This window comes from Colobus angolensis, unplaced genomic scaffold (genome assembly GCF_000951035.1).
Source record: "Colobus angolensis palliatus isolate OR3802 unplaced genomic scaffold, Cang.pa_1.0 Scaffold10, whole genome shotgun sequence".
Lineage (NCBI taxonomy): Eukaryota > Metazoa > Chordata > Mammalia > Primates > Cercopithecidae > Colobus > Colobus angolensis.
The window spans coordinates 3746778-3763484 of record NW_012110919.1 but is presented as its reverse complement, the minus strand read 5'-3'; the positions used below and the strand labels follow the sequence as shown (position 1 = coordinate 3763484).

The 16707-nt window shown below is 42.3% G+C and overlaps 1 protein-coding gene across 1 annotated transcript; it reads right to left on the bottom strand.

The window, feature by feature from the left end:
- Positions 1-8032: 8032 nt before the first annotated feature.
- On the bottom strand, positions 8033-13732 carry LOC105505785 (chromosome unknown open reading frame, human C12orf74). The gene is made up of 2 exons (XM_011933745.1): positions 13450-13732; positions 8033-10142 (listed from the first exon to the last, which is right to left on the bottom strand). Exon 2 carries the CDS (start codon positions 9979-9981, stop codon positions 9433-9435), a length of 549 nt encoding a protein of 182 aa, XP_011789135.1. The 5' UTR covers positions 9982-10142; positions 13450-13732; the 3' UTR covers positions 8033-9432.
- Positions 13733-16707: the final 2975 nt, after the last annotated feature.

Genomic DNA, 16707 nt, shown 5'->3' with positions numbered 1-16707 from the left:
AGGGAATGGCAGGAAGAACGAGTTCACAAAGCAAAACCTGAGAGCAAGGATTTACCAGTTAGCCGATTTCACAACTATGAGTATATTGGGCACTTACCACTTACACATTGTCAGGTTGCATGTTAAAACGCTATTAATACCTATAATCCCAGCACTTTGGGAGGCCGAGGAGGGCAGACAACTTGAGGTGAGGAGTTCAAGGCCAACCTGGCCAACATAATGAAATCCTGTCTCTACTAAAAACACAAAAATTAGCCAGGTGTGGTGGTGCACACCTGTAATCCCATCTACTTGGGAGGCTGAGACAAGAGAATAACTTGAACCCAGGAGGCAGAGATTGCAGTGAGCTGAGATTGTGTCACTGCACTCCAGCATGAGTGACAGAGCAAGACTCTGTTTCAAAAACACAAAACAAAACAAAACAAAAAACCCAAAACCACTATAGTAGAAGAATCAGTATTTTTGAAAAAGGTTTTATATCTATTCTGCAAGACAAAAAATTTTGCTGTGATTGGAAGCCAGAGGCAAGCATTTCTTAATTGTATAGGCCAGGGGTCAGCACACCTTTTCTATAAAAGGCCAGATAGTAAATATTTTAGGCTTTGGGCGCCATGCAGTCTCTGTTGCAACTCTGCCATTGCAGTGCTAAAATAGTCCCAGGCAGTGTACAAATGAGTGGGCATTGGTGTGTTCCAATAAAGCTTTATTAACAGAAACAGGTTATGGGCTGAATTTTGGCCATGGGCCATAGTTTGCTAAATCCTAGTTTAGACCATTTGATAGGCTTATTATTATTATTATTATTTTAGGTAAGAACCCTTGCTCTTAGATAGACAGTGGGGCCTCATGCAGAGCTCGTCACTCTTTATCTAACATTATATGACCACACAGCCTGGCAAGCAACTGTTCAAGGAAGTGGGCTCTTTGAACAAATGGCTGCTGCAGAAAAGACTGCAGAGACATGTGGAAGAAGAGAAGAGGGTGTGAAGAGAGATGGATTGGGGATCTGTCTGGGTTTGTTTATTTTTTTTTTTTAGTTCTTGTTTATTAGTAGTAATGTAAGAATCTTGTGATGGTTAATACTGAGTGTCAACTTGATTGGATTGAAGGATGCAAAGTATTGATCCTGGGTGTGTCTGCGAGGGTGTTGCCAAAGGAGATTAACATTTGAGTCAGTGGGTGGGGGAAGGCAGACCCACCCTTAATCTGGGCGGGCACCATCTAATCAGCTGCCAGCAAATATAAAGCAGGCAGAAGAATGCGAAGATTTGAGATTGGCCTAGCCTCCGAGCCTCTGTCTTTCTCCTGAGCTGGATGCTTCCTGCCCTCGAACATCGGACTCCAAGTTCTTCAGCTTTGGAACTCTGACTGGCTCTTCTCGCTTCTCAGCCGGCAGACAGCCTATTGTGGGACCTCATGATCATGTGAGTTACTACTTAAGAAACTCTCTATCTATTATCTATCTATCTATCTATCTATCTATCTATCTATCTATCTATCTATCTATCTATCTATCTATCCCATTAGTTCTGTTCCTCTAGAGAACTCTGACTAATACAGATTTTGGTACAAGAAGTGGTTCTAGAGGAGCAGAGTATTAAGGATGGAGTTCTTTTGTTGGTTTTGGGGCTTCTGGAGTTGGCTGCTTCATATGATTAGACACAAAAATGCTGAGGGCTCTACTTCTAATAGTATGGAGAACACTGATAATCCTTGGTGTGAACCATTTAGAGAGTTGTGCAACATAAATGCATTTGACACTCCTGATTCACTGCTTGTGAGAGGCAAGTTTAGTGACTCTATACATAATACCTTTGACCATATGTGGAGAACCGAGGAACATAATGAAGCTGGTTGGTTGCTCCTAAGTTCAGTGGACAAAGTGTTGAGAGAAAATGATGAACTCGGGGATTCTAACTCCTGGCTTCAGAAGCAGATACTAAGCCTCAAATCTGCTAAGATTGCCCTGAGTGAGAGTCTTATCTCCTGTAGAGAAAGAGCTGAAATTGTGGAAAAATGGACAAAGCTCTTATTATGCGAGTGGCTGACCTGCAATGAAAGGTGCATGCACAGTCTTGCCAGGTGTACACTGTTAAATTGAGGGCATTGATTGGAAAAGAATGGGACCCTGCAACTTGGAATGGGGACGTGTGGGAGGACCCCGATGAAGTTGGGGACACTGAGTTTGTAAACTCTGATGAAACTATTTTGCCCAGCTTCCCCATCGCCAGTAGTGGCAACATCCCCACCCTGACCCATGGTGCCATCAGTCTTTCCACCTTTGTCCGGGGAGATAAACCCTGCACTGCCTGAGGCAATAGTGATGGCCTCCCTTGAGGCAGTTGACAGGCAAGATAATGTTGATTCTCCTCAGGAGCCTCCCCCAACAACCTTGTTTGCCTCTAGACCTGTAACTGGACTAAAGTCCCGGCAGGCCCCTAGAGGTGAGGTTGAGAGTGTGACCCATGAGGAGGGGTCCTACACTTGAAAATAACTACTTGAGTTTTCTAATTTATATAAACAGAAATCTGGAGAACAGGCATGGGAATGGATATTAAGGGTGTGGGATAATGGTGGAAGGAACACAGAGTTGAATCAGGCTGAATTTATTGATTTGGGCCCACTAAATAGGGACTCTGCATTTAATGTTTCAGCTTGGGGAGTTAAACATGGGTCTAAAAGTTTATTTCTTGGTTAGCTAAAATATGGATTAAAAGATGGCCCACTGTGAGTGAGCTGGAAATGCCTGATCTCCCTTAGTTTAATGTAGAGGAAGAGATCCAAAGGCTTAGGGAGATTGGGATGGTGGAGTAGATTAGTCACTTTAGACCTACTCATCCCAGCTGAGAGGGTCAGAAGATATCCCCTTGACCAATGCCTTGTGAAATAGATTTGTGAGGGCAGGACCTGCATCTTTGAAGAGCCCTGTAATTGCCCTTCTCTGTATGTCAGATCTAACGGTGGGAACCACAGTCATTCAACTACAAAATTTAAATACAATGGGAATAATTGGATCCCAAGGTGGCAGAGGCCAAGTGGCGGCACTCAACCATCAAAGGCAAGGTGGACATAGCTACCATAATGGACAGAAGAGGCAAAGCAGCAATCAGAACAGACTGATTCCTGTAGAGCTCTGGCATTGGCTAATTAATTACAGTGTTCCTGGAATTGAAATTGATAGGAAGCCTACTACATTCCTACCTAATTTTTATAAGCAGAAGACTTCTAGGTTGAATGGACAAGACTAACTTGAATTATAAAAACAGAGAATCATGTTTTTATCATGATTCACGTGATAAAACGTCATGACTCACATCTCAATCAATTTCCAGAAATGTGAGCCAGTTTACAAACCCAGAACCCCTTGAATAAAGGGGAGGCCAGGTCTCCTTGAGAAAGGACCCCACTACATTACCGACAACTTATGTAGTGAATCTTTTTTTGATAGGGAGTCTTGCTTTGCCATCCAGGTTGGAGTGCAGTGGCACAATCTCAGCTCACTATGCAGTGAATCTTTCTCCCATCCTTCCCTAAGGAGACCTCTGGCCTTTTACCAAGGTAACTGTGTATTGGGGAAAGGTAAATGATCAGACATTTTGGGGACTACTGGACACTGGCTTTGAGCTGGGGTTGATTCCAGGGAACCCAAAACATCATTATAGTCCTCCAGTTAAAGTAGGGGCTTATGGAGGTCAGACAATTAATGGAGTTTTAGCTCAAGTCCAACTTACAGTGGGTCCAGTGGATCCCCAGACTCATCCTGTGGTCATTTCCCCAGTGCCAGAGCATGTAATTGGCATAGACAAATTTAGCAGCTGGCAGAACCCCCATATTGGCTCCCTGACTGGTAGGGTGAGGGCTATTATGGAGGGAAAGGCAAAATGGAAGCCATTAGAGCTGCCTCTACCTAGAGAAATAGTAAATCAAAAATAATATTGCATCCCTGGAGGGACTGTGGAGATTAAGGCTACCATCAAGGACTCGAAAGACACAAGGGTGGTGATTCCCACCACATCCCTGTTCAACTCTCCCATTTGGCCTGTGCAGAAGACAAATGGATCTTGGAGAATGACAGTGAATTCTTGTAAGCTTAACAAAATGTTGACTCCAATTGCAGCTGCTGTACCAGATGTGGTTTCACTGCTTGAGCCAATTGAGCCAATGAACACATCTCCTGGTACTGATATGCAGCCACTGACTTGGCGAATGCCTTTTCCTCCATTCCTGTCCATAAGGCCCACTAGAAGCAATTTACCTTCAGCTAGCAAGGCCAGCAATATATCATTACTGTCCTGCCTCAGAGTATATCAACTCTCCGACTTTATGTCATAATCTTATTCAGAGAGACCTTGATCGCTTTTCGCTTCTGCAAGATATCACATTGGTCCATTATACTGATGACATTATGCTGATTGGATCCAGTGAGCAAGAAGTAGCAAATACACCGGACTTATTGGTGACACATTTGCATGCCAGAGGATGGGAAATAAATTTGACTACAATTCAGAAAACTTCTACCTTAGCAGAATTTCTAGGGGTCCAGTGGTGTGGGGCCTTTCAAGATAGTCCTCCTAAAGTGAAAGATAAGTTGCTACATTTGACCCCTCCTCTAACCAAGAAAGAGGCACAATGCCTAGTGGGCCTATTTGGATTTTGGAGGTAACACATTCATTTGGGTGTGTTACTCTGGCCCATTTATTGAGTGATCTGAAAGGTGGCCAGTTTTGAGTGGGGTCCAGAACAGGAGAAGGCTCTGTAATAGGTCCAGGCTGCTATGCAAGCTGCTCTGCCACTTGGGCCATATGACCCAGCAGATCCAATGGTGCTTGGGGTGTCAGTGGCAGACAGAGATGCTGTTTGGAGCCTTTGGCAGTCCCCCATAGGTGAATCACAGCAGAGACCTCTAGAATTTTGGTGCAAGACCCTGCCATCTTCTGCAGATAACTACTCTCCTTTTGAGAGACAGCTCTTGGCCTGTTACTGGACTTTGGTGGAAACTGAACATTTGACTATAGGTCATCAAGTCACCATGCGACCTGAACTGCCTCTCATGAACTGGGTGCTTTCTGACCCATCTAGCCATAAAGTGGGTCATGCACAGCAGCATTCTATCATCAAATAAATGGAAGTGGTATATACTTGATTAGGCTCAAGCAAGTCCTGAAGACACAAGTAAGTTACATGAGGAAGTGGCTCAAATGCCCATGGTCTCCACTCCTGCCACCCTGCCTTCTCTCCCCAAGCCTGCACTGATGGCCTCATGGGGAGCTCCCTATGACCAATTGACAGAGGAAGAGAAGACTAGGGCCTGGTTCACAGATGGTTCTGCATGATATGCAGGCACCACCCGAAAGTGCACAGCTGCAGCACTACAAGCCTTTTCTAGGACATTCCTGAAGGACAGCGGTAAAGGGAAATCTTCCCAGTGGGCAGAACTTCAAGCAGTACACCTGGTTGCATACTTTGCATGGAAGGAGAAATGGCCAGACGTGTAACTATATACTGATTAATGGGCTGTAGCCAATGGGTTGGCTGGATGGTCAGGGCTTGGAGGAAGCATGACTGGAAAATTGGTGACAAAGAAATTTGGGGAAGAGGTATGTGGATAGACCTCTCTGAGTGGCCAAAAACTGTGAAGATATTTGTATCCCATGTGGGTGCTCACCAATGGGTGACCTCAGCAAAGGAAGATTTTAATAATCAAGTGGATAGGATGACCATTCTGTGGCTACCACTCAGCCTCTTTCCCCAGTCACCCCTGTCATTGCCTGATGGGCTCATGAACAAAGTGGCCATGGTGGCAGGGATGGAGGTTACACATGGGCTCAGCAACATGGACTTCCACTCACCAAGGCTGACCTGGCTATGGCCACGGCTGAGTGTCCAACTTGCCAACAACATAGATCAACACTGAGCCCTTGATATGGCACCATTCCTTGGGGTGATCAGCCAGCTACCTGGTGGCAGGTTGATTATATTGCACTTCTTCTATCATGAAAAGGGCAGAGGTTTGTCCTCACTGGAATAGATACTTACTCCAGATATGGGTTTGCCTATCCTGCATGCAATGCTTCTGGCAAAACTACCATCCATGGGCTCATGGAATGCCTTATCCACCATCATGGTATTCCACACAGCATTGCCTCTGACCAAGGTACTCACTTTATGGCCAAAGCAGTGCAGCAGTGGGCTCATGTGCATGGAATTCACTGGTCTTATCATGTTCCCCATTATCCTGAAGCAGCTGGATTGACAGAATAGTGGAATGGCCTTTTGAAGTCACAATTGTAATGCCAACTAGGTGACAATACTTTGCAGGGCTGAAGTTCTCTGGAAGGCCATGTATGCTCTGAATCAGTGTCCAATATATGGCACTGTTTCCCCCATAGCCAGGATTCACAGTTTCAGGCATCAAGGGGTGGAAGTGGAAGTGACACCACTCACCATCACCCCTAGTGATCCACCAGCCAAATTTTTGCCTCCCGTTCCTGTGACATTACGTTCTGCTGGCCCAGAGGTCTTAGTTCCAGAGGCAGCAAAACTGCCACCAAGAGACACAACAATGATTCCATTAAACTGGCAGTTAAAATTGCTACCTGGACACTTTGGGCTCCTCCTACCTTTAAGTCAACAGGCTAAGAAGGGAGTTCCAGGTGCCCGCCACCACGTCCAGCTTATTTTTTAAAAAACATATTTTCAGTAGAGATGAGGTTTCACTATGTCGACCAGGCTGATCTCAAACTCCTGACCTCAAGTGATCCACCTGCCTGGCCCTCCCACAGTGCTGGGATTATAGGCATGAGCCATCGTGCCCAGCCTGTCCTAGCTATTGTTTTAAAATTTACCAAGACTATTTTTGTTATTTTCTCACAAAGATTCCATATGGCAATGGAAATTACCTTCATGTTATTTTTTTTTCCAAATGACTTAATGCATCCCATTGATTCACCTTTATGTCTGCTGGCTCCATCTAATAATCAGAGCTGGACCCAGACTTTACCTGCTCTAGAAAACATTCCTTGATTTAAGACTCACAAATACACATATAGCACATCCACCCCTGATGCCTTCTCTAACCAATTATTTACTGAAAATCTCCAATTAGATGCTTCATAGGTCCTCAAACTCAACATGTCCAAACCTGAACACAAAACCCACACTCCAACCACTCATATTTCATTTCTTTACCCAAGTTTATCTAGGTCAGTGAATGGACACTTTAGTTACCCAGTTATATAAGCCAGAAGCTTGGAGGTTATTCTTGAAGATTCCTTTCCCTCACCCTGATAGGTTACCATTCACAAAGTCTGGGGGATTATATCTCCTAAATATCTCTTGCATTGAGATACTTCTTTTTAACCCCACTGCTTTCATCATAGTCTAACTTACCAACTTCTCATACCTGAACATTCGAATTATTTGACTCAAGTCTACTTGCATCTAAATCCCAGGTATATCTGACATCCATCTGATCGTATCAATTCATTAAATGGTTTCACACTGCTCTTAGGATAAGGAATAAAATTTATCAACATCTTATTAAAATAATTCGACTCTAAACATCACTTTTTTTTCTAAGACTACCCTTTTTCACTTTCTTTGACACAACTGAACTAGATCTCATCTTAGAGCTTTATTCTGTTTCACATGTATGGAAGATTTACACTAACATCCCCACTCTTCCCCAATCCTGACATCCCTACACGTTGCCATGTAACATTTCAATGCTCTCCCACTGTTGGTAACATGTAATTCCCTGACCCTGAGTTCAACTGAGTGACTTGCTTTGGTCAATAAAATTAGATCAGTTTCAGAGCCCAGGCTCCAAGAGGCCTTACATGTTTCTACTTGTCCTCTTGAACCTCTTCCTTCACTGTATAAAGAATATGCTCTATTGATCCCATGAACCCATGGGAGCCCTTTGATCCCATGAGCAGGTTAAGGAACATTTGGAGTGGAACTGCTCAGCTAAACCCAGCCTAGAGAAACTCACCCCCAGGGACACAGAGATTTATAAGAAACAATAACTGTCTGTTACTTTAAGTGGTTTTTTATCTAGCAATAGCTAACTGATACACAAACATAACAATTTGCATTTTCCTACTGCTTGGTAAGTATCTTCTACCTTTGTTGATACATTTAGGCCAAGGAGGATTAAAATCAACAAAGAACGTTTACATGGATGTTATCCTTACTGCTATGAACATTAAACTATTGCTTGAAGATTGAGGCCCAGTAATAAAACAGCAGCTGTTTCTCCAAAAAAATCCTCTGTGACTTTTCGAATGAAATGAGGGCTTTCCTGCCAATCCCGCAGATCAGGAAGATAAAATTGGGCGTGGATCTTTCCCTTGCTGCTACAGAAACTCTTCATCCCTGTCAGGGATGGCAGATCCATTGCTACAACCAAGGGGCCACGCTGAAAGTTCAGAGCTGGTTTCAGAAATGACACAGTTTACTTCATTCTGGATAAGGGCACAGTCTGTCATAACAGGTTATTTTAAAGGTCACCCTAGATTTAATCAAGACATCTTGTTCCTTTAAATTTTTGTCCTCTAAATTTTTCTGTGAAAAGCTGTTGAGTATCTCTGGCCTTTCTATTTTCTCTACCAGACAAAACCTATTACTAAGTGGATGTTAATTAAGCTACAGGGCCAAGACATTGACAATTCAAAATGAAACCTATGACTGCATATGGCGTTGTATCCTGCCCCCAAATGCTGTGCTCTTAAAGGGAGACTCTTGAAATGAAAACTCTTGCACCTATAAATGTGAAGAGTGACTTGAGTGCTGTAAAACAAAGTGTATTGGTTAACATACCGTCAGCTTTGTTATGTCAGGACAGAAATAAAAATCTAATAGTAAATAGTCAACAGATGTCATAGCACCGGAGAAAATAAATGCATACTCACCTGGATGGGTGCAATTCTTCTCCCTGAAATAAATTTTAAGAATATATGTTTTAGTCTTAATCAAACCCATCCCGAACTCCAAAGCAAACATGTTGAAAGGAGAAACAATGAGCCCTCCTAGTTAAAACATGTTTTACATTTTGGTGGGATCACAAATTTGAATAACTGGCTCTTTCTCCCCTTTTAAATCAGTGACACCACATTGTCTTTAAATAGTGTGCATTTGCAAGAGGGCTCCCATTGCTCTCGGGTCCTAACAGACCATTGGGGTAAGCCTGGCCTTGGTGCATCCTTTCTTAAAGTGCCTCCAAGGACAGAAGGAAGTGAGCGAGATCATTTTCTTTCTTCCCCAAATTGCTGCCCTCCTTTCACTTAAGAGCCAATGCTTCCTAAAGAGAATGTGTCCCCTCAGTGTGATTTCCTGTGCTGTCTCCTTTTTAGGATCTACTGGCCCTTGGGGGAATGAATCAACTCTGAGATCTATTTTGCTTTGTGGTTCACCAACTGAGAGGCCAGAGGCTTAGAGCTGTGTTACCTGAGGACTATGGCGTTGTAGGGTGGGGCTGGACAGGAAGGGGCCTTCTTGCCGCAGAAGAGAGGCCTGGTGAATGGACTCTTCACTGACAGGCTGAAGCTCAGGAGGGAGACACTTGTCAGTGGGCCGGGTTTGGGGCTCCCGTGAGTCAGCTGCGTTCAGGGCCCTTTCAGGTTCAGAGGTCAATCTTGAGTGGAGTCTCAAGGGTGACAGCAAGTACGAAGAATCCTTTGGTTTTCCCGGCAGGCTCTTGGAAAGGAAACATGGGGAGCCCGCAGGCTCTCTCCAGCTTCCCCAGGTGGGCACCTGCAAGGCATCCTGCTGAGACAGTGAGTGCCAAGTTCCACAGCCACGGGTCCTTAATCTCCTCAAAGTGGGCGAGGTGGAGATGCGGCCTGGGGCTTGCCGGTCAAACTGGAGGAGGCTCCCCTGGTTCTCACAGTGCTGCTTTGGCAGGCTCTTCAGCGGGGGCCGACGAGAGGCTCTGCAGTCTTGGGGTGGCACCTCTAGATAGAATGACTCTGTTTTCTCCATAAAGCTAAGAGGTTCTACCGTGGGTAGAAGGTTCCAGAAGATGTCTGAGTTCCTGTTCTCTGGATCACATGGAGGGTGCTCAATTTCTGCATCCAAGTGCCACACTTCCTCTAGTAGTTCTTTTCCTTTTCCAGAGGAGAATGTCAAGCAGGTTGTTGCATCTTCAGTGAGGAAGAGCAGACTGTGGAATCTGTAGCAAATGAGGGAGACTGTAGTGAGAAAAAAAGGCCTAAAATTTCAAAGGAAAACTTTTAATTCTTCATAGGAGATAGAGTTCAGTTCGCATCAGCATCCTTTACGTTCAGAAAATAATTAATATATAAGACTCCAGCATTCTCATCTAAACAACGTATTGAAATCTGTTTACTGTCTACTTAATATTCCTTTTAGGTTCAAACAAAAAAGCCTTTAAAATCGTTGGTCACTTAAGATACTTTCCGGAAACCACATAGCTCCTCTCCTTGTGATTATTTCATTTTAAGGGAATCAAATATACATTAAATCCTCCTATCATCTACATTTATGTGTGAAAGTACATACTTTGGTGCATTCCGGGGATGCAAGAACAAGGAAAACAAGGTTCCTTCCCTCAAGGTTTAAATTACAGAATGAGACAGGCTTTGAAGGTAACTGATGTAAAGTATCTGGCAATGTCTTTTATCTTAGATTCTATCAATCTTTACATTTTGGAAAAATGACTTGCAAGTTTGAAAAGAAAAACCCAGATGTCACCAGGTACCCTACTGTTCATGACTGGAGGTGTTTTTTGCGATCCATGCATGCAGCATTATCTCTTCTTATGCTCAAGAAAAGCTGACCCTTCTATTTCACAACTTGATTCATGGGCGTGGCTTACTGCAGTTTCGTTATTCTGTACTTTCCCACATGAAGAAGGCATGTGTGGGAGAACATCAATCCTTACACATCCCTTATGGCATGAGAGTTGATGCTTGAGGATTTACAGACCAGGCGTGGGACTGTGGGATGGGCGAGAGACCCACCTTCCCTGGCCCCAGATGGCATGGAAGGTGGCTTCAGACTGTGCGTGGATTGTTTGTGGATGGAACATTAGTAGCTGACCGTATATTCTAAGAACATCAATAATAGTTTTAGTAAGTTTATCATTCTAAAGCAGAACTCAGCAATCTGAAACCCTTTGGCCACATTTGGATTGCCAAAATGTAAAAATGGCTAATAATTTACTTCTTATAATTTTAATTGCAAGGACAATACTTTTTAGTAGAACTTTTCTAGAGTGTATTATTTGCTTCTTTAACTTGATATAGAGAAGGCTGAAAACCAATAAACCTTTTCCTCATTACCTGGCCTCATTCTGTTGACTATTATTCCAGTACTTAGCCAAAATACAGTGATTTCTACTATGTTTACTCTAGTTCTGTGGAGAATACAATAATTGTGGCAGGTTTTTACAGCCTCTGAATATTCACTCCCACAACAAATGACCCCACACTGATGTACTCCCTAATTTTTATTCCTTGCTTCTCACTATGCTTTGTGTACTTGCCTATGGCAACCACTCTCTCCTCTTTGTTTCTTTTAATCTGTGTCAGGCATAGAAGTTCAACAACCTTGTGAATAGATAATTAATAGGCTGTTAGATCTATTCCTATCAGTAGAGGAGGAGCTCAGTGTTTTAACATTGTCATGACAATGTTGTGACTTGACATTGATTTTGGGGATTTTGTGATCTCTTATTTTGCTCCCTGACTCTTATCTTGTTTAAGGTCAAATAAGTGCAGGCACAGAGGCTCATGCCTGTAATCCAAGCACTTTGGGAGGCGAAGGTGGGAGGATCACTAGACCCTAGAAGTTCAAGACCAGCCTGGGCAACATAGTGAGGCCCCATCTCTATAAAAAGTTTCTTTAAGGGCCAAATGAAACCCACAGGTACTGGATTTTAGACTGGTGAGTTGTTTGAGGAACTACTTAGATGCAAACTAAAGTCAGTTCAACTCTTATTCACAAAAGAAATCTAAAATTCTTAATATTGGGTTTGCTTTATTTTGAGCTGAGGGCTCAACTGTTACAGAACTTCACATGTAGAACTAAAATGCATGAGGTACCTTTTTTTGCAGAGTGGAGGAAAGAAGGCAATGCCAGTTTAGGAAACTTACATTCAGTTAAGGTGAGATTATATTAGTTTTGGTTTTAGATTGGTAATTCCTGGATGCTGCTCTGAAGGTTGATACTAACATTGCTGAAGAGGCATGAAATGGTCCCTCCTGACCATTGATAAAATAAGGTACATTATTGCTACATGGAGAGGCCAGTTCCTCATCAAATCTATAGGTACTTTGTTACTTTTTTGTTTTCTTTTTAGAGATGGAGTCTGGCTCTGTTGCTCAGGCTGAGTGCAGTGGCGTGATCACAGTGTACTGTAACCTCAAACTCCCAGCCTCACAGAATCCTCACGCTGTACTCCTGAGTAGCTGGGACTATAGATGCTTACCACCATACCCAGCTAATTAAGAATCAATAGGTACTTTCACACATACATAACAATCAGGGCCGTTCTATTATTTTTCTCCTTTAGAAGATTGTCCAAGTTCTAGGCAGCAACAATGTTAAAGGAATTCAGTATATTTGCATAGGCACTTGCGTAATAGTTAGATCAGATTTCTTAGTCTTTGGGTTTCCCCTCTGTCCTTTTGGCCTTTTCCTCTCCTCTTTTGAGGAGTTAGGATACAGCTTTGGGTTTCCTTTGTAGTTGTTCGGACACAGGGGTGTAGCTGCTGGTAGAAAGCTATTTATGGCCAATAGGATTCACATCAGTAAGTATTATTTATTAACCACTGTCTTAAATATTGGAACCAAGGCAATAGTAACTGCTGACATGATGCACTGCAGAAATGGAGAAACTTTAAAAACAGCAGGGCTTTGGGAGGTGGTTTGCAGAGAGTCAGGAAGAGCTCAAGCACCAGAGTAAATGGATCTGGTTTCTCTTCCAGTATCACTTCCAACTGGCTGTGTGACCTAGGACAAGCCACTTCTCCTCTGCCAACCTCTGTGCAGCATTTACCAAGAGGTCATCAAAGAACCTCCCTCACAGGCCTGTTGTAGAAATTAAATGAGATAATGGCCAAGGCTCCTGGGAAGCTTTCCCTAAATGACTACACCCAGTGGGTCCGATAGAATCAAAAGTTAACAGTCAATCCATTCATGCTAACTCTTCTCCTTTATGTTTAAAAGAGGTAATTAATACATGGTCATCATAAAGAAAATTCACCAGCCTTTGACCTTCCAAGCTTTGAGAATCCAGCAAACACCCACCCACACTGCTGGGGAAGCCATCTCACTGTACTAGAAATGAAACCATTGTAGGTTAATGATTCACTAATTCTAATAAGACCTGGGGAGATCAGCAAAACAAGCTTACCTGATAGCAACAGGACAAAAGGAAAGTGCAAGAGAGAAACCCAGAAAGCAGCTGAATGTTGCCTTTAATACCTGTGAGATGGTCTGTCCCAACTGCACCCAGGTGGGTCCTGAGGATTCTTAGAGCCTGAAGAACCAGAGTGAGCTGCCGGAGGAGGGCTCAGAGCAACCAGTTCCACACCTGTAACAATGCGCCCTCCCGGCTGAGTGGAAGCAAGCTTGCTACCAGCTGTAATGAGGAACTGGTCTCTCCCCTCCTTAGAGACATTTCCAGTTATTTGTTTATGAAAAAGCCTAAAGGGAAGCCAGTTCAGAATCTAAGGCAGCCTAAGAACAAGTCAGGTAAACAATGGCTGATCAAATACAGAAATGATGCAAATGTAGCTTTTTACTTCCTCTTGGGGCGTTCAATAAATCATCACTCATAGTTTAGTGAAGCAGTACTGGGTTTCTATTTCATTTATTTTCTCTAAGGTTATGAGACACATTCTTTGAGACTCTACTTTCTTCACATCATCAAACATTTTGTGTTGATCTATTTTATTAATGACATGCTTTGATAAGCATTGAATAATAGAGGAAATGATTAAAGCACCAGGGAGCGAATTTGAGAACATTAGTTTTCAAATAATTAAAATGCAAATGGAGAGCATTTATATCTACCAGTATTCTCATTAGATCAGTACCCCAAAGAATATTTATTTGATGCCTAGATGGAGATAATGCATATGTATGCAGCATTAAACAAAAATGTCTATAGACTTTATCAAAACAAAGTCGAAGTAATTCTAATGAAGTCTAATTCACTGAAGTTTTCATTGCTTGAACTCATTACAGACACTCTCCAACCCCTGGAACTAAAATTTTTTTTTTTTTTTTTTTTTTTTTTTGAGACAGGGTCTCACTCTGTCACTCAGGCTAGAGTTCAGTGGCACGATCTTGGCTCACTGAAACCTCCACTTCCCAGGTTCAAGCAATTCTCCCACCTCAGCTTCCTGAGTAGCTGGGATTACAGGTGCACGCCACCAGGGCCTGGTTGACTTTTGTATTTTTAGTAGAGACGAAGTTTCACCATATTGGCCAGGCTGTTCAAATCCTGACCTCACGTGATCCACCCACCTCAGCCTCCCAAAGTGCTGGGATTACAGGTGTCAACCACTGTGCCCAGCCAGAAGTCTGTGTTTAACAAGACTTCCAGGTGATTATTACATGGGTTAAAATTTGAGAACCACTGCAATTAGGGGGAAAAAAAGGTCTAACTTATAGATGTTGGCCTTGTGATAACCTTTATATTAATCTTTAATTCTCTCATATTGATCTCACTAGAACATCATTTACTTAGAACTTTGAAAAATGACTTGATCTCCTGCCCTCCCCAACACTGCCAACATTACCATAACTCAACCAAAAGTAGGATATCGAAAAATATCTATTTTGCCAGCATGGAGCCTGCATAAACAGTTCTGAGCTCCTGCCAAGGACGTCTAGAAATGAATTCCTTCAATTTCGGAAGGAAAAAAATGAATAAAGTCTTTTAGCTTTTAGTTTGTGGAAGGAAGGTCAGACTTTTATCTACCAATCCCCTCACGCACATGGGATTGTAAAGCTGTCTCTCCTAGGGGATAATGATAATGGAGTATTTGATCCCAATGCAAAAACTTCCAACCTCTGGTTGTAACTTCAAGAAGGAAATTAAGAATCTTCTAGAAAGGTCACAAAGGATTATCAGGGAGAAAAATTTGCCACCTCCATCTGATTCGTCAAGGAGATGGCAATAGGGAGGCATTTTGGGTGGGGAAGGGACGCCCTAGAGTCAGCTTTTCCTTCAAGACCCTGGGGCAACCTCACTGTGGCCTTTTCTCAGATGACACATGGAGGTGTTCTCCAATATTGCAGAAGGAACAGCTTGCCTCAGTGTTTTTTGCCTATGTGTAGTTTTATGTTTATGTATGCTTTACTTCAATAAAAAGTATATACCTTAAAAAATGTCTATGCTAAAAGATGACATCCTGGTTTGCTTACTTTCTGTCTTTGAATTGGCAAATTCTTAAAAGATATTTTCTTTCTAGTTGTTGAAAACAGGTATGAGATTTTTTTGAGCTTCCTTTTAGGTTTTAGGGTTACAAAAATTCAGTTGTGCCATATTTACAATGATTAATATAGCTGGACATGGTGGCTGATGCCTATAATCCCAGCACTCTGGAAGGCCAAGGCAGGCAGATTGATTGAGCCCAGGAATTAGAGACCAGCCTGGGTAACATGCTGAAGCCCTGTCTCCACAAAAAAATACAAAAATTAGTTGGGTATGGTGGTGGGTACCTGTAGTCCCAGCCACTTGGGAGGCTGAAGTGGGAAGAATGCATGGGTTGAGGTTGCAGTGAGCCGTGATCATCCCACTGGACTCCAGTCTGGGTGACAGAGAAAGACCCTGTCTCTCAAAAACAAACCGGAACAAAAAAAAGGTGAATATCAGATGAATGAATATCAATGCATCTCGATATCTTTAAATACTTCTGAGTTATTTATTCAGGAAAAGTTTCTAGGTAGTACATAATCTGAGGTGTTTCATACCCCAAAATGACTTTATTTTGCTATCACATGTGCAGGGCATGGAATTCTTGCATCATGGTCTTTTCCTTTAAAGGTCCATAGACTTTTTTTCCATGATTTTCAGTCATTAATAGTTGAAATAGGAGGTCAATAGAATATTTGCGCTTTGCTGGGTACCATATTTTTAAATTTTTTAAACTTCTTTGTGAGATTGTGTATGTTCTATTGAAGTGTGAAATTAATTTTTTAATATATGTATAGATATATTATTTTGTTGGGATTAGGTCTTGCTATATCACCCAGGCTGATCTCAAACTCCTGGGCTCAAGCAGTCCTCTTGCCTTAGCCTCCCCAGTAGCTGGGACCACAGGGAATGCGCTAATTTTTTATTTTTAAATTTTTTTTTAAGAGATAGGGTCTTGGTATGTTGTCCAGGCTTAAGTTTTTTCTTTCGTATTTGAAGGTAGAGATGTTTACCTAGCATATATCATGGTGGGTTCTGTTTACCAAATATCTGGTGTGTACTCTGTATTATTTAAAATATTTTTTCTAAATAAGAAATATTTTCTGTGCTATTTGACATTTATCTCTCTTCCACTGATTCTCTTTCTTCATTCCCATTCTTCATTCTCTTCACTTCACTCTTCACTTTCTTCATTCTTTCTTCACTCTTCAGAGTGAAGTTATCGCTTCATTCTGATATTTTATCTTTCCTCTACATTATTTTTATTGCTTTTACTTTAGGAATAATTTCTTGACACCATTTTCTACTTGGCTATT

Coding starts and splice junctions, on each gene's coding strand:
- LOC105505785 (XM_011933745.1), bottom strand. CDS start 9,981: ATGGAGAAAACAGAGTCATTCTATCTAGAGGTGCCACCCCAAGACTGC.